Source organism: Notolepis coatsorum, assembly GCF_963971535.1.
Source record: "Notolepis coatsorum genome assembly, chromosome: 5".
Lineage (NCBI taxonomy): Eukaryota > Metazoa > Chordata > Actinopteri > Aulopiformes > Paralepididae > Notolepis > Notolepis coatsorum.
Window position 1 is genome coordinate 86144807 of NC_140169.1, and position 18738 is coordinate 86163544.

General features: G+C 47.1%; 1 protein-coding gene across 2 annotated transcripts in view; it reads right to left on the reverse strand.

Moving 5' to 3' along the window:
• Positions 1–1851: 1851 nt before the first annotated feature.
• gopc (golgi-associated PDZ and coiled-coil motif containing) overlaps positions 1852–18738 on the reverse strand; it is a 42749-nt gene continuing 25862 nt past the window's right edge. For both annotated transcript variants that reach the window (XM_084313969.1, XM_084313968.1), the window contains 6 exons: positions 15052–15227; positions 14523–14688; positions 10901–10996; positions 9524–9688; positions 4453–4639; positions 1852–2766 (listed from right to left, as the gene is read on the reverse strand). In XM_084313969.1, coding sequence (XP_084170095.1) covers positions 2666–2766; positions 4453–4639; positions 9524–9688; positions 10901–10996; positions 14523–14688; positions 15052–15227 — 891 coding nt within the window. In that variant the 3' untranslated portion in view covers positions 1852–2665. The remainder of the gene's footprint in view (positions 2767–4452; positions 4640–9523; positions 9689–10900; positions 10997–14522; positions 14689–15051; positions 15228–18738) is intronic.

Here is an 18738-nt window from a genome sequence, read left to right on the forward strand (position 1 = left end):
TATATCAGCTGTAGCGATTGTGAATCCAATTGATCATCATCATATATCCAAGACACATCTTTTCATTCACCACATACTGCGATAGTCGGGGGATTCCTTTCGACTATAGCTACATCCCCTGACACACGCCGCCCCCCCTGTCCACGAGACATTCTGTTTGTTCACATGGAAATGAAAGAGTGAAATAGGGCTATTTGTGAGCTGCAGGATATGCACAGTACATCTATTCTTACAGAAATATGTGACAAATAAAAACCTTGAGCTTGGTAACACGGGAGAGATTTTCCTACCGAGGAAGTAAAGAGTTCTATTCGACACGTCTGGGGAAACAGAAGACAGCGTTTCCTACATGTCCTCCGTGTCAAACTTCCACGCTTTTTCCCACACCTTGATTCCTTGTCTGGATTTGAAGATTTCGGTCTGTGTTCAGCGTGTGACGTCTGTCGTTTTGCTGCCGGCAATATGACCGATACAGCTAGCTAGCCCGTAAGATAATTCTACACGACAAATATCTCAATATGACTGCCATCCAGGCCATATCACTATAGCTGAAGATGATTCTATATACGACAAATATCTCAATATGACCATCAGCTAGGCTGTAATCACTCGATAGCTGAAATTCTTCTCCAAAGCAATTAGTTCAATACGGGAACCGACATACGTCGTGGGACCGAACAACGACTTGTTTTTCCGCACTCTTTAGACTTTGTGCAATTTATATATTTTTCTAGACTTTCCCCCCCCCCAGACTTTCCACACCTACGTAGGAACCCTGTGTGTATACTGCATTTTAACACCAAGAGTGACAGTGTTATGACACCATTCATCAAACACATTATAGCGAGAGAGATTACCCTTTTAAGTCCGTCTTTACAAACAGCAGAGAGGGGGAGGGAGGGGTCTCGTCAGCCCGGCCCTGGCGAGCCAGAAGAGATGAAAGCAGGTCCGGTGCCACGACATACATCCAACACAGACACAGAACAATGTCCTACTGATAGATGAACACTGAAGGTGAGAGTGAAAGTGAGAGCGAAAAGACAGAAATTCCTCATTGTAGAACCCATCTATGCTACAATGTGAAAGAAGAGAGAAAAGAATCAAATAAAAGAAAAAAAGGAACATTTAGGAGATCCAATAGCAGAGGAGAGGAGATAGAGGGGGGGGGGGGGCCTGGAGAAGCAGCTGGACTCTGGACGGCGTGGCTAACAGGTTACCTTCTTGAGAGGGTCATTCATTTTTTGTTATTTTTGTTTTCAAGCACGTGATTTTTTTCCGGCGGTCCTTTTCCTCGAGAGTAAGTCTTAAGAACCGGGTGAGATCAGAGCACGTCGTTTGGTTCTCTGGTAAATTGCCACACAAACACTAACCAACTAACCTAACCAAACACTAAACCTAGTCAACTGTGTGCTGATTTTATGCCTATGTTCATTTTATACAAATAGCTGTGGGGCACTCTGGATTGATGTGTGAAAACTGATATATAGATAGTTATTAATATTTATTATTATTATATTATTAATGGAAGTCATAGGGGCTAATGTTAAATGAATGGAAGTCATAGGGGCTAATGTTAAATGAATGGAAGTCATAGGGGCTAATGTTAAATGAATGGAAGTCATAGGGGCTAATGTTAAATGAATGGAAGTCATAGGGGCTAATGTTAAATGAATGGAAGTCATAGGGGCAAGCACAACATGTTGCATAATTCTAAATTCAATGTTTGTTCAAAACAAATTCATGTTTGTGTGGAGATTACCAGAGAATCAAAGCAAGCATTCCAGTTTAAACTGGTCCATAGACTCTTTAGAACCAAGAACCATCTGAAGATCGCATGAAAAAACAAACAAAAACAGTGCAGAATTGATCTCCTTCACATTGAGCTGTGAGGCAGAGCAAAGGGTTTGAATAAAACAACATCCGATAGACCTTTTCAGAAACGTTACCGACAAGAGATATTCATAGATAAGACCCTCTGCAGAGAGTTAGAGTGTAGGGAATTGTAGTCTTTAGTGTGTAGGGGAGAAAGGATCAGATAAGTAACTATGCACATAGAGGGAAAAACTACACTTGAACCTGTGGGCTGCGACCAATCAACACATTGTCTCTCCAAACAGAACCCACCCATACCCAGTTTCAACCAATCGGTGGCCCCCATTACTCTCCCGGTGACTCTTCTTCTCTCGTTACAGGCGGCACAAAGACGGCGAGGTCAATTCTAACGCAGGTTCTGAGTGCGTCTCCATGACAACATGGCGGTGAGTCACTTCCTCCGCGTTGTGATGTCAACCGTGTGCGTCCTCGGTCCAGTGTCCCACGGCAACGATATCAGAAGTATAGTACAAAACAAAAACAAACAAAAAAAAGATTTCACACACGTTGTAGTCCAGCCTTTCAGCTCACAAATCTAGAAACGAGTATCCATGACGACCCATAAATCTGCCCCAGGCGTCCTCTCTAAGCCCCTCCTCCAAACGTCCTCACAGACCCGGCCAATGACCCGGCCTCAGACTGTCAACAGGAACTCATCTCCTCCATCTTATTCCATCTGTTGATATCCATGTCTTTGGGAGGGATGAGGAACTCACCCCCAGATCCCACTCCACCCCAGATGACCAAACCCAAACCCCTCCCCCGACCGGGTGTGTAGTTCCACCTGGGCCCTCTAGGAGGAGCTGTTGGAGGGAGTCTCTTCAGAGGGAGTCTCGCTGGAGACGCCTGTGTCCCCGTTCTCCGGGCCGTCGCTCACGGACATCTTCTCCAGGGCTGCGGGGGGAAGAGAGGGAGAGTCATATATTACTATAGGTGTTCTGTATTACCATGGTTAGTAGTTCTCCACTGCTTGAATACCCAAAGGGGGGGGGGGGGGGGATACCCAAAGGGGGGGGGGGGGGGGGGGGGAAGAGAGAGAGAGAGAGAGAGAGAGAGAGAGAGAGAGAGAGAGAGAGACGGAGGTTAGTGTGTGTCGTACCCTGTAGGGAGGCGGAGGGGAGGGGTTAGTGTGTTTCGTGCCCTGTTGGCGAGGTCGGGGGGGGGGGGGGGTAGTGTGTTTCGTGCCCTGTAGCGAGGCGGAGGGGGGGGGGGGGGGGGGGGTAGTGTGTTTCGTACCCTGTAGCGAGGCGGAAGGGGTTAGTGTTTCGTACCCTGTAGCAAGGTGGAGGGGTTAGTGTGTTTCATAGCCTGTAGCGAGGCGGAGGGGGGGGTTAGTGTGTTTCGTACCCTGTAGCGAGGCGGAAGGGGGGGGGGTTCGTGTGTTTCGTACCCTGTAGCGAGGCGGAGGGGTTAGTGTGTTTCGTGCCCTGTAGCGAGGCGAAGGGGGGGTTAGTGTGTTTCGTACCCTGTAGCGAGGCGGAGGGGGTTAGTGTGTTTCGTACCCTGTAGCGAGGGGGGGGGGGGGTTAGTGTGTTTCGTACCCTGTAGCGAGGGGGGGGGGGGGGTTAGTGTGTTTCGTACCCTGTAGCGAGGGGGGGGGGGGGGTTAGTGTGTTTCGTACCCTGTAGCGAGGCGGAGGGGGTTAGTGTGTTTCGTACCCTGTAGCGAGGGGGGGGGGGGGTTAGTGTGTTTCGTACCCTGTAGCGAGGGGGGGGGGGGGTTAGTGTGTTTCGTACCCTGTAGCGAGGGGGGGGGGGGGGGTTAGTGTGTTTCGTACCCTGTAGCGAGGCGGAGGGGGGTTAGTGTGTTTTGTACCCTGTAGTGAGGCGGAGGGGGGGGGGGGGTAGTGTGTTTCGTACCCTGTAGCGAGGGGGGGGGGGGGGGGTTAGTGTGTTTTGTACCCTGTAGCGAGGGGGGGGGGGGGGGTTAGTGTGTTTCGTACCCTGTAGCGAGGGGGGGGGGGGGGGTTAGTGTGTTTCGTACCCTGTAGCGAGGGGGGGGGGGTTAGTGTGTTTCGTACCCTGTAGTGAGGCGGAGGGGGGGGGTTAGTGTGTTTCGTAGCCTGTAGCGAGGCGGAGGGGGGTTAGTGTGTTTCGTACCCTGTAGCGAGGCGGAGGGGGGGGGTTAGTGTGTTTCGTACCCTGTAGCGAGGCGGAGGGGGGGGTTAGTGTGTTTTGTACCCTGTAGCGAGGCGGAGGGGTTAGTGTGTTTCGTAGCCAGTAGCGAGGCGGAGGGGGGGGGTTAGTGTGTTTCGTACCCTGTAGCGAGGCGGAGGGGGGGGGTTAGTGTGTTTCGTACCCTGTAGCGAGGCGGAGGGGGGGGTTAGTGTGTTTCGTACCCTGTAGCGAGGCAGAGGGGTTAGTGTGTTTCGTAGCCAGTAGCGAGGCGGAGGGGGGGGGTTAGTGTGTTTCGTACCCTGTAGCGAGGTGGAGGGGTTAGTGTGTTTCGTAGCCTGTAGCGAGGCAGAGGGGGGGGGGGGGGGTTAGTGTGTTTCATAGCCTGTAGCGAGGCGGAGGGGGGGGGGTTAGTGTGTTTCATAGCCTGTAGCGAGGCGGAGGGGGGGGTTAGTGTGTTTCGTACCCTGTAGCGAGGCAGCGTCTGCGGGGCTGTTGTTGTTGTTACTGCTGCGTGCCGCAGCGCTGCCTTCCTCCAGCTCGTCGAGGTAGAGACGGTACCGGTGACCGCTCTCGTCCTCGTACTCCACATTCTCATCGTCACTGTCCACCTCCGGGGCCACGTAGACCACCTCGAACTCTATCTCTCCTCTCTGCAGGGGCCAGAGAACGAACGAACGAATGCACACACACACACACACACACACACATCAATCAATACATTTTTATTTATATAGCACATTTACAACAGTTGTGACTGTACCAAAGTGCTTCACAGATAAAACATAGAGCAAAGAAAGAAAAAAGAATACATAAACAAAGCATAATACTAAACATGAAAGTGCAAATTTTATGAAAATATGGCTAGGGCTTTAGAGGTTAAAGACTAAATGAGCACGATTTCTCTGCTACACAGTCTCACCCCTTATTATAGCAGAAACTGAACAGACTCTTGCACTCACACACACACCAGGGCTGACCCCTATTAGTCGACTAATCGGTTGAAAGGAGCCGTAGTCGACCAGCCAACCTCTCAGTGGATTATAATAATTTTATTTTTTTTAAATAATATTGCTTTTTTTTTGTATCATTCTTTCCAAAAGAAAAGAGGCCTAGACGCGTGGCTAACGCTAATGGCACGCATACCAGAAGCTAACTGCCTACGAAAACAGGCACAGAGGCACTGAAAGAGGATTTCACCCATCTAATGAACACACTAGACTAGACAAATCAAGATGTATCCATCAGTGGACCAATTGCATGCTTTTGCAGAGAACAAGAAGCCTTCAGTCGACTCCTTCAGACATTAAGCACCCCCCACAGCCCAAATGGAATGATACAAAAAAAATATATATAGTTGTTACGGACTCTGTCCTTATATCATTATGTATGCATGTAATATTATATTGTATTGTATAGGGAATTATATATATATATATATATATATATATATAATATGCGTTATGTATGTGGGCAAGTTGTATTGTTTTTTTTTTGTCTCCCACCTGTGTAACCTATCTATCTCTCAGGGTCAACCACCATCTCACTCCAAACAGCAATAACAGCAGCAGCAGCAGCTGAGGCTCGTCAGACAATTAACCTCCACATCCCTTCATATATCCCTGTGTGCAGTGTTAGCTAGAGCTCTGTCGGTGTATGTGGGTAATTATATCTGGTGGTGTTGTGGTGGAGCTCTCATTGTTTTTGGTGCATGAGCTAGTTAAAGCTCTGTTGAGCTCATGTTTGGTGCATGAGCTAGTTAAAGCTCTGTTGAGCTCATGTTTGGTGCATGAGCTAGTTAAAGCTCTGTTGGGCTCATGTTTGGTGCATGAGCTAGTTAAAGCTCTGTTGAGCTCATGTTTGGTGCATGAGCTAGTTAAAGCTCTGTTGGGCTCATGTTTGGTGCATGAGCTAGTTAAAGCTCTGTTGAGCTCATGTTTGGTGCATGAGCTAGTTAAAGCTCTGTTGGGCTCATGTTTGGTGCATGAGCTAGTTAAAGCTCTGTTGGGCTCATGTTTGGTGCATGAGCTAGTTAAAGCTCTGTTGAGCTCATGTTTGGTGCATGAGCTAGTTAAAGCTCTGTTGAGCTCATGTTTGTGTGAGAGCTGGTCAAGGCTCTGTTTTTTTTGCCATTCCCTATAGTATTGTACCTTTTGTGATCCTGCCTGTTGTACATTTCTGTTTTGCCCATAACCTGTTTGTGTATTTGTTTATTCCTCGTCACCCAGCTTATGGTGATTGTTTTTCTTATATATTAATCTTTTGTTTCGCACACAGGGACATTGAGGACAGGAAGATACCCTGGGTCTACATTTTGCATCACGTAGGTGACCTACTGTTAAAGACACCAGCTTTAGAAGTGAGCACCACCACCTGTACTTTGGGGCGTCCGTGCCTGTAAGGGGGGGTGGGCTTTTATTTATTTTTGATATTTCATTTGGTGCTCACTGTTAAGTCCTCCTTGCTCTCGGTGTTGCCGAATTGAATTTTGTGAAATAAATATTATTTTGCAAATTGTCTCTTGCGTTTTGTGTCACTGCACCCTCACCTACCCTGTCTGTGGCCTTGTGTTGCGTCTCCCCACTGGGGTACGTAACATAAATGGGGGCTCGTTAGTGGGCAACAAACAGTTGGTGTTGGTGTGCGGTGGGCAAGTTAGATAGGTTGGTTTTTGGTAGTAGTTTGATCTGTGTATGTTTGCGCTGGTGTCTCTTTGTAGACATGACGTCTTTTAGTGTGGAGGAGTTTCTGAGTGATCCCTCAGTTGATCATTTGGATCAGTGTAGGAAGGAAGATTTATGTGCTATCGCCTCGCATTTTCAGGTCAGCCTTGCTAAAAGTTTGGCAAAGGCTGACCCGAGAGAGGAGGTGGTACACATATTGGTGTATAGGAAGGTGCTCAGTGTAGGTGAGGGGGCGTCTTTTATTTCTTCCCCTCATTCTGGCTCGGACGAGGAGCATGAGGGAGAGAAGTTGGGGCGGATGCAGAGGGGGGAGAGGATAAGCCTCCCCTTTCGGGTGTCGCGTCTCCAGTGCCCGGTCATGCTTCACTTTTCCCTAGGGGGAGTACTGAAGAGGCCAGTCTTCAGTTAAGTTTGGCACGGTTGCAGTTTGAGGACAGGAAGGAGGAGAGGGAATATAGTCACAGGTTAGCTATTCGGAAAATGGAGATGGAGACTGAGAACCGCCGGTTGGACGCTGAGGTTAAAATTAAGCAACTGGAGCTCGAGGCTGCTAAGGCTGGGAGTCCTGCTCAACCCTCTTCCACGGCTGTGGGGGCTTATGATGTGAGTAGACTTATATCTCTGGTACCTCAATTTCGTGAGGCGGAGGTAGACTCCTATTTTAATGCTTTCGAGCGAGTTGCTACCTCATTAAAGTGGCCTAAAGAGGTCTGGGCTCTCTTGCTCCAATGTAAGCTCACTGGGAAAGCCCAGGAGATTTTGTCTGCCCTCCCTCTCAGCGACAGTTTGTCTTATGACATAATCAAGACGGCTGTACTTAGAGCCTACGAGTTAGTGCCAGAGGCGTACAGGCAGAAATTTCGCACTCGCAGAAAGTTGTCTGGCAGAACTTTTGTGGAGTTTGCTCGTGAGAAGGAATCTCTATTTCATCGGTGGTGTAGGGCTTGTGATGTAGCTGATTTTAATTCTCAGTCTGAGTTGATGTTACTGGAGGAGTTTAAAAATAGCCTGAATGACCGTTTGGTAACGTATCTCAATGAGCAGAAAGTTGAGACGTTGGCACAGGCGGCGGTGCTCGCTGATGAGTTTGTGCTTACTCATAGACAGTCATTTGGTACTTTACGACATGAGGATAGAGGTTTTTATCCCTCTGCTCAGACTCCAGCTAAGGTGCACACTAGCCCACCACGTTCATTATCTCCCCGCTACAAGGAGGAGCGAGAATGTTTTCATTGTCATCGGGTGGGTCACATAAGGGAGGACTGTTTTGCGTTCAAACGCAAGCAGTCTACGCCAAATAGACGACCAAAGGAGGTTGGTTTGGTGCAGACGGTGATAGCTCCGCAGTCAGTAGTCCCCACAAAAATGTGTGACGGCCTGGAGCCCAGTTACGAGCCGTTTATGTTGGACGGCATGGTTTCTCTCAGTGGTAGTGAGTTGGACCAGCGTCCGGTGCGCATACTGAGAGATACTGGGGCAGCACAGTCTTTCATCTTGTCAGACGTGCTTCCATTTAGTGATGAGTCGTCAAATGGCTCAAGTGTGTTGGTGCAGGGGATCGAGATGGGTTTTGTTTCGGTGCCCCTCCATCAGGTACATTTAAACTGTGGTTTAGCACAGGGGGTGTTCAAGGTGGGCATACGCCCGTCGTTACCGGTGAGAGGTGTCACTTTCCTGTTGGGAAATGACATCGCTGGTGGCAGAGTTATGCCCGTTTGAGGTTTTGGAGCGCCCTGAGGTTTTGCGTCCAGATGTGTTGGCGCAACAGTTCCCTGAGGTGTTTACAGTTTGTCACGGATGGATTTTGATAATGAGTGGAGTTATGTTACACAGATTGTTGTGCCTACACAGTATCGCCAGTCTGTTTTGTCTTTAGCTCATGATCATCCTTGGTCAGGACATCTAGGCATCACCAAGTCCTATGACAGGGTTTTAAAGCACTTTTTTTGGCCCGGGTTAAAGAGGGATGTGACCAGATTCTGTAATACTTGTCATGTGTGTCAAGTTACAGGGAAGCCTAATCAGGTTATTAAACCTGCACCGCTTCACCCAATCCCAGCTATGGGGGAGCCGCTTGAGCATGTGCTAGTGGATTGTGTTGGTCCCATGCCGAAAACGATAACTGGTAACGAGTTCCTTTTAACAATTGTGTGTAGCAACACGGTACCCTGAGGCTATTCCTCTTAGAAAGATAACATCTCAGTCTGTAGTGAAAGGTCTGATCAAGTTTTTTTCTACATTTGGGCTGCCAAAAGTGGTACAAACCGACCAGGGTACTAACTTCCTTTCAGGAATATTTGAACAGGTGTTATTGTCATTGTCTATATCTCACAGGATCTCAAGTGCGTATCACCCTGAGTCGCAAGGTGCCCTGGAGAGGTGGCATCAGACCTTCAAGTCAGTGTTGCGCAAGTATTGTATGGAGAGCGGTAGAGACTGGGATGAAGGTGTTCCCCTAGCTCTGTGTTGCTGACTTAAATATTATTTAGCAAATTGTCTCTTGCGTTTTGTGTCACTGCACCCTCACCTACCCTGTCTGTGGCCTTGTGTTGCGTCTCCCCACTGGGGTACGTAACAATAGTATAGGCCTATATACTTTTTTTTTTGGACCAGTAGTCGACTAACGGCAAATTTTGGCCAATCATAGTCGACCATCCAAATCCTTAGTCGGGGACAGCCCTAACACACACACACACACATACACACAATAATCATTATAAACATGTCCATCTATCAGTATATATCTAACAAACAATAAATACAACAAGCAAAGAGAGAAAGCAAAAGGAGAAATGTCTGGTGTGTGTGAGAGTGTGCGTGCGTGTGTGCGTGCGCGTGTGTGCGTGATCTCACCTGCTGTGACAGTATAGTGACGGCCTCCTTGTGTTTGGCGTCTCTGAGGTTGATGCTGTTGACAGCCAAGATGGCGTCCCCCACATGGAGCCCCCCGCAGCGCTCGGCAGGCTGCGTGGGGTGGATCTCTGAGATGAGGATGGGAACGCCGTGCTCCTTCCCCCCCTGAGACAGTCAGCAACACATAGGATCAATATACTGTATGATAGTAGCGCTGGATCAATATACTGTATGATAGTAGCGCTGGATCAATATACTGTATGATAGTAGGGCTGGATCAATATACTGTATGGTGGTAGGGCTGGATCAATATACTGTATGATAGTAGCGCTGGATCAATATACTGTATGATAGTAGCGCTGGATCAATATACTGTATGATAGTAGCGCTGGATCAATATACTGTATGATAGTAGCGCTGGATCAATATACTGTATGATAGTAGCGCTGGATCAATATACTGTATGATAGTAGGGATGGGGGAATAGATCAATATACTGTATGATAGTAGGGATGGGGGGGAATAGATCAATATACTGTATGATAGTAGGGATGGATCAATATACTGTATGATAGTAGGGCTGGATCAATATACTGTATGATAGTAGGGCTGGATCAATATACTGTATGATAGTAGGGCTGGATCAATATACTGTATGATAGTAGGGCTGGGGGGAATATGATAGTAGGGCTGGGGGGGATGCCCAGTGTGAAGCAGTGAGAGGACCAGTACCGTGATGGAGATGCCCAGTGTGGAGCAGTGAGAGGACCAGTACCGTGATGGAGATGCCCAGTGTGAAGCAGTGAGAGGACCAGTACCGTGATGGAGATGCCCAGTGTGAAGCAGTGAGAGGACCAGTACCGTGATGGAGATGCCCAGTGTGGAGCAGTGAGAGGACCAGTACCGTGATGGAGATGCCCAGTGTGAAGCAGTGAGAGGACCAGTACCGTGATGGAGATGCCCAGTTTGAAGCAGTGAGAGGACCAGTACCGTGATGGAGATGCCCAGTGTGAAGCAGTGAGAGGACCAGTACCGTGATGGAGATGCCCAGTTTGAAGCAGTGAGAGGACCAGTACCGTGATGGAGATGCCCAGTTTGAAGCAGTGAGAGGACCAGTACCGTGATGGAGATGCCCAGTGTGGAGCAGTGAGAGGACCAGTACCGTGATGGAGATGCCCAGTGTGGAGCAGTGAGAGGACCAGTACCGTGATGGAGATGCCCAGTGTGAAGCAGTGAGAGGACCAGTACCGTGATGGAGATGCCCAGTGTGAAGCAGTGAGAGGACCAGTACCGTGATGGAGATGCCCAGTGTGGAGCAGTGAGAGGACCAGTACCGTGATGGAGATGCCCAGTGTGAAGCAGTGAGAGGACCAGTACCGTGATGGAGATGCCCAGGCCCTCGTGGTCCTCTTTGGCCAGAACCACCTTCCTGATGGGGCCGACTCCCTGCGTCTTCTTCAGGCAGTCTGGCTCCTGGGCAAGAAGAAGAGAATAGAAATACTTTATTCACGACGAGGGAAATTTGGCACTACAAAATCGCTCACAGTAAACATTTAGGTAGACAAAAACAAAAGTCACGAATAAAAAATAAGTAAATAAGCCTAAGAATAAAATACGGTCCGGGATATACATTTCTAGGGCTGTCCCCGACTAAGGATTTGGATGGTCTACTATGATTGGCCAAAATTTTACGTTAGTCGACTATTGGTCGACAAAAGAAAATAAAAAAAATATTATAATAATCTATATTTCATTTGGGCTGTGGGGGGTGCTAAATGTCTGAAGGAGTCGACTGAAGGCTTCTTGTCCTCTGCAAAAGCATGCAATTGGTCCACTGATGGATACATCTTGATATTTGTCTAGTCTAGTGTGTTCATTAGATGGGTGAAATCCTCTTTCAGTGCCTCTGTGCCTGTTTTCGTAGGCAGTTAGCCTCTGGTATGCGTGCCATTAGCGTTAGCCACGCTTCTAGGCCTCTTTTCTTTTGGAAAGAATGATTAAAAAATAATAATAATAAAATAAATTATAAATATATATATATATTATTTTTTTATTCGACTAAGAGGTTGGCTAGTCAACTACGGCTCCTTTTCGACCGATTAGTCGACTAATCAACTAATAGGGGTCAGCCCTATACATTTCCTATGTTACATTCTAATATAAAATATACAGGAAAAATATACAGAAATATACAGTAAGTGTAAAATTGTACTATGTCGGTTTAAAAGTAAAAGTAAAATTCCAGGAAGATAGTACCGTCACCCTGTGCTCAGTGATACAGTGAGGCACAGTGATGCATTAAAAAGTCTGATGGCTGGAGGAGTGAAGGACTTCCTGTGCCGTTCAGTGCTACATCTTGGGAGTCTTAGGGGCCTTTCTCACTCACCCATTCGGTTCCGTTCCATTCCGTTCTAGTCCGTTCCGAGATCTGATGCGAACTCCCCCCCCCCCCCCTCTCCCCCCTCTAGTTTGTGTACACACTCAGTCTTGGTGCGCTCTGGGTTTTGTTTACGGTTTGCGTTTTGAGCTTGTAAGCTTGCCGTATGCGATGATGTCACGCTCGAAAATGTAAACAGGAAGACACGGTGGAGACTGGATGCTGATATAAAATAAAACAAATAACCAATAAATATGAAGTTATATTTGAACCTCTGTTGTCAAGCCTTGTCAATATAACCCACCCCCTTTTCTCACGAATGGATGGTTTTGTAGAGTTCGCTTTTGAGCGTTTCCCAGGGCTAACGCTAAGCTAACGGCTAACGCTAGTTAGCTTAGCCTAGTACTAGTCTAGTATAGCCACTGTAGCACTTATTTTTCAGCAAAGAACGTGCAATAAACAAAACGGATACATTCACTGTGTTCTGCCTCTCATTTGTTGATGAAACAAAACTAACATCAACACAATTGAACACCAAAAGCGGAGTTTAGTCTCAGAGGCGCTGATTTTGTTAGCTTACATGCTAACGTGAATGGAATATGCCAGTATAATAGTATAGCATTGTGGCAAATGCTAAGCTAACGGCTAACGCTAGTTAGCTTAGCCTGTTCAGCAGCTAACATTATCCCATCGCTCGTGGCAATTATACTGGTCTAATAGAAATAAATGCATTTGAACATTGTCCAGTTGTTGCTGTGTGTTTTTATCTGCCCAAAATTCAAGCAAGCATGAAGCATGACAGTAACGACGCTGTGTGTGTCAGCAGCACGTTTATACAGAAGCCTCCCGTGTTTTGGTACAAGCTTGTACACCCCGCCCCCCGCTCCCACCGACGCGCACTCGAAACCACCTATTTCAAGCGTCCCAGGTTCACCGCCCCCGGGGACGAATCAGCGGGGGGCGGGGACGGGGGTGAGCGTTCCCACTCAGACAGACACACCCCTTTTGGGCGTGAGCCGGCGCTGATTCGGCCCCGAGTAGTGAGTGAGAAAGGTCCCTTAGTCTTAACACTGAACGTGCTCCTTCCGTCACCCCAGTCAACAGCAGGAGCTGCCTTCAGTGAGCGTCAGTCGGCTCGTACGGACAGGAGCTTGTCCCCGTCGACTTTCCATTATTTTTTTTTGTGGCTAACTAAGCGCAGCTGCAGGTATCCCGTGTAAAGAACAGCAGGTATTGTACGGAAAAATGTCAAGGCCCTCGACACGGAAAAGGGTTGAGAACTACCGTCTTATGGCTTCGTATTCTAGTCATATAATATTCAATGACAATATTCTGGTCTGGTGCACTTCTGGGAATTCACTGGACTTCCCTGCAACCATAAACTGTGTAAACTACTAAAACGCATGTACTTAGATAAGATAAGATATTCCTTTATTGATCCCCTTGGGGGAAATTCGGGCGTCATAACGGCATGGGGGAGGGGGGGGGAGGGAGGTACAGGTATGGGCAGGGTAATGGTAGAGACTAAAATACATAAATAGGCAATACAATTGAATCTGAATATAATCTTTCTACTGAACACACGGAGGGGAAACTGGTAGCCATCTTCTTGTCAGACTCTAGAGAAGACTGTAAACCCATTGTCCATCATGTTGACGTGTCCCTTTAAGTAATTTCACCTGCTTGACGGTCATCTTGGAAAAATAACAGAAAGAGATGCTAATCAAAAATCTCTCACACAGTAGTGTCCCAAGGCTGCTCCTAATCTCTCACACAGTAGTGTCCCAAGGCTGCTCCTAATCTCTCACACAGTAGTGTCCCAAGGCTGCTCCTAATCTCTCACACAGTAGTGTCTCAAGGCTGCTCCTAATCTCTCACACAGTAGTGTCCCAAGGCTGCTCCTAATCTCTCACACAGTAGTGTCTCAAGGCTGCTCCTAATCTCTCACACAGTAGTGTCCCAAGGCTGCTCCTAATCTCTCACACAGTAGTGTCTCAAGGCTGCTCCTAATCTCTCACACAGTAGTGTCTCAAGGCTGCTCCTAATCTCTCACACAGTAGTGTCTCAAGGCTGCTCCTAATCTCTCACACAGTAGTCCCAAGGCTGCTCCTAATCTCTCACACAGTAGTGTCTCAAGGCTGCTCCTAATCTCTCTCACAGTAGTGTCCCAAGGCTGCTCCTAATCTCTCACACAGTAGTGTCCCAAGGCTGCTCCTAATCTCTCACACAGTAGTGTCTCAAGGCTGCTCCTAATCTCTCTCACAGTAGTGTCCCAAGGCTGCTCCTAATCTCTCACACAGTAGTGTCCCAAGGCTGCTCCTAATCTCTCACACAGTAGTGTCCCAAGGCTGCTCCTAATCTCTCTCACAGTAGTGTCCCAAGGCTGCTCCTAATCTCTCACACAGTAGTGTCTCAAGGCTGCTCCTAATCTCTCTCACAGTAGTGTCCCAAGGCTGCTCCTAATCTCTCACACAGTAGTGTCCCAAGGCTGCTCCTAGCCGCTTCGCCGTCGGCCACCTCCTTCCACTGACTTTGCATACATTGGGACCACCTTGAAAACTCTGTGTTGTGATGTCTGAATGGAGCTATATCTACACTGATTTAAAGCAGGCGACAACTCACGTGTCCCACGGGAGAGTGTAGAGGCTTATTTGGGTCGTTGCGCCCCCTGCAGGCTCGGATGACTGTCTTGTGGCGGTGGAGGTGGATCTCGGCCTCCAGTTGGTTCCAAAGCTTGTCGTGGGCGGGCCCTTTCATGTCACGGCCCAATAGCTGGATCTGCTGCACCCTGGAGGAGGAGCCGAAGAAGCCCAATCAGATGCCACTTCCACTGTGATCTTCAGGAAGTAAGTGTTCATGAAACAGCAGCTCAGAACTGTACGGCCCTCTGTTTTAAGACGCTACAGCGACATCATCTGTATTATAGTCATGTATGATTGTTAAAAAATTGGCTGTTTTCAAGGGATTCCAGGCCTCGACTTAAAAAAAATTAAAATTATCAATCACTTTAAGCACTTCAAGGACCTGCAAATGAGGCTTTAATTCCGGTTCAGACCTTCTTCAATGCTAGAATTGAAAGCCCCAGATTTGACATCCTAGTGACATCACCAATTGGAGATTTCTAGCGTTATGGGTTAATCCTAGCTCCTACCTCCCAGCCAGCTCCTTGTCCAGGTACTTAGCGGCCAGCCTGGCTCCGTAGACCTCTGCCTGCAGTACAGCGATGTGCCTGCGGAGGGCCTCGTTCTCCTTCTTGTGGAGACGCACCTCCGCCTCCAGCTTCACCTCGCGCACTTTCTCCTTCTTACTGGACTCCAGCTCGCGCTCCTGATGCACGCACACACGCAATGTAATGAAAAGAAAATGACTGAGTTAGTCTCCATTCATCCGTGTTTGTTTGTACGAGGAGATGAGATGATTTAAGGGTTAGAACTCAAGAGAGAGAAAGAAAGTTAGTGGCATCGAAGTAGACAACAAAATGGTCGTCATGCCACTGGCACACGAGAGAGAGAGAGAGAGAGAGAGAGAGAGAGAGAGAGAGAGAGAGAGAGAGACAGAGACAGAGACAGAGAGAGAGAGAATGATTAGAGGAGGAATGGATGGAAAGTAAGAAAGACCGCAGGAGAGTGAGAAAGAAAGGAGAATGAGTGAGTGAGGGAGAGAAAGAGTGAGTGACAGTGTGTGAGACAGCAGAGAGAGAGAGAGAGAGAGAGAGAGAGAGAGAGAGAGAGAGAGAGAGAGAGAGAGAGAGAGAGATAAAGAGAAAGAGAGCAGGAGGGAGAGAGAGAAGAGAGAGAGAAAGAGAGCAGTAATAATAGGGGGGGCAGCGGCTGTCTGGCCAGATGAGGGCTCCTGTCGCTCATCACTGCAGCCTATAGGGAGGTGGAGTCTGTCTGACGTCACTCTGGACCGCCCCCCGCGAGGTCCACCCCTATAGGGAGGTGTAGTCTGTCTGACGTCACTCTGGACCGCCCCCCCGCGAGGTCCACCCCTATAGGGAGGTGTAGTCTGTCTGACGTCACTCTGGACCGCCCCCCCGCGAGGTCCACCCCTATAGGGAGGTGTAGTCTGTCTGACGTCACTCTGGACCGCCCCCCCGCGAGGTCCACCCCTATAGGGAGGTGGAGTCTGTCTGACGTCACTCTGGACCGCCCGCCAGGTCCACCCCTATAGGGAGGTGGAGTCTGTCTGACGTCACTCTGGACCGCCCCCCGCGAGGTCCACCCCTATAGGGAGGTGGAGTCTGTCTGACGTCACTCTGGACCGCCCCCCCGCCAGGTCCACCCCTATAGGGAGGTGGAGTCTGTCTGACGTCACTCTGGACCGCCCCCCCGCCAACAATCACCCAAGTGAAAAGGTGGTATCGGTGCATCTCTAGTTACAGTAAAACAGGAAAGCAAAGTGATTCAGGGATGAAGCATCACTGAGGTGAGGACATTATTATCACAATGTTATTATTATGAGAGACAGGTTAGGATCTAATAATGAAAAAAGCTGAATAAATAAACAATAAGTTGTTGTAACAGCATGAAACACGTGATGAGAGGATGGAAGGACTAAAGACGGGTATAAATTGTCCTTTAAACTAGGGATGCCCCGATCGATCGTCCACCGATCGTTATCGGCCGATAATCAGTATAAATATGCGATCGGGGAATTCCGATAATTAGTCATATTCGCCGATCGCGGAAACTGATCAAGTGGATATCTCACTCGCTTGTCTCAGACGCACAGGACCTGCAAACTGCTCCTCCTCCCTAGCCCCGCCCGTACCCGTGTAGAGTTTGTAAACACAGAGGAGGCGGACCTCCTCTGCTGAGTCTAGATAGTGCATTCGACCTGAGCTAACGTTAGCTACCTAGCTATCGTTACTGTTTAAACAAAATTACCCAGTCAACTATTCACTTTTAGTAGGCATTGTCTAACGGTATTTAGCCGGCTAGCTACTGATAGCTCCGGATATCAACAAATGTCCCAGGAAGTCTAGTAGTCCATGTTGATATCTCCGTTAGCCTGCGTTAGCTTGCGTTAGCTGACGTTATTTCACAGTTCAAAACGAAATGTCCGATTGAACTAAATAGTTGTCTTAACGTCATCTAGCCGGCTAGCAGTAGCTACAGATAGCTCCTGATATCAACGTCTTATAACATTGATTGAATGCGTATTCGAGCTGAGGGCTTTATGAATGTGATTTGACCAAAGAACCGTAACGTTACCAATAGGGTCCCGCTGCAGCGCCGGAGAATCCTTTTTGGAGCTGGAGGCTACTAGAGTACACACAGACAGTGGAGCTGTTTGCAGATAGCGAGCATTTTGACTTGTTGCGTGGTGGCGATGTCTCGCAGATAATACAAGTACAAGTCTAATTATATAATATATATATTTTATAAAAAAAATATATATATATTTTATATAAAATCATTTTTAATTTCTTTTTAATCAAAAACGATCGGTATCGGATCGGTATCGGCCGATATGGCTCACGACAATCGGTGATCGGTATCGGTGGCAAAAAACGTGATCGGGGCATCCCTACTTTAAACTCCTTGTGTAGATATAGAAGATAATGCAGGGTTTAATCCATAACTGATACCAGGGTCAATGCCACAGATAAAGCAGAACAGACCAAGGGATCAATATCACATTCAGCTCAATCAATTCATGAAGTAGATCGTCTTCAGGATTAAACTTTCAGGATCGACTTTTGCCTCCTAGTGAAGATTCTGACGTCCAATCTTTCAAAGAGTCATCAAATAGACTAATTAGAAACCTGATTTGTAGCTTCAATTGGTGTTGTGTTGACTGACTGGACTGAAAGTCAATTTAATCTGGGAAAGTGACTGTATGTGGTGGATTTGGGGGAAGATCACCACAGAAAGTTAATAAAACGCCACTGAAATGGACATTATGTTTATGTCTCTGGGGAAAACAAAGTATAGAAAAGGAAGAAGGACAGTGTCATAGATCAGGGGTTCCCAAAGTTTTCAGGCCAGGGCCCAGAAAATAAGGCGTCAGAGAGCCGCGGCCCAATGCACATCGTCTGGCTTTTTTTTTTTTTTTTTTTTGCCAGGCGACCGATTTTTTAAGCCAAATATCACTTCAATCCTATTAAGTTAGTTCAAGTTAGTTATTCATTTATATGTGCTATTTATGAGAGGGCTAACTTGTTGCAAAATAATAATGATAATAATAATAGCCTCATTAAAATACTATTGTTGCTTCGGTTGTTTTCAGCGTTTTATGTGCATAATCTGTTATTTAGTTTGAAATGTTCGTTGAAATAAGTAGATTTTTCATTTTTGTTTATTTATTAAGTTAATATAAAACCATATAGTGACATTTTAGAATACAATAGAATATAATTTTAGAATACAACTAGAAACACTGTCCTGGCCTGCTTCTAAGTTCAGTGGCCTGACAAAAAAAGAATTATAAAAAAAAAATAAATAAAAAAAAAATTTTTTATTTTATTTTATTTTTTTTAAATCATCTCGCGGCCCACCCGTGGCTGCTCGCAGCCCACCTTTGGGTCGCGACCCCGACTTTGGGAACCACTGTAGATGCAAAGCGTATTTCCCGTGAGCCGCCACTAGGGGCAGAGTGGCTAACCGTGAGCGAGTTACTGAAAGAGTGAGTTAGTGACATCGCTGGTCAAAAGATGTGCTTCGCGTCTAAAAAGAAGTACAGATAATATTCTCACATTAAAATGAACAGTTCACTTTGTAAAAAAAAAATCTGATAAATAAATCTAATTTCAATCTATTTAAAAAGTATTGACACCAGTGTTTTATTTTATTTTATCAAATTATTTTATATTGGAAGTATAAATTGTTTGGTT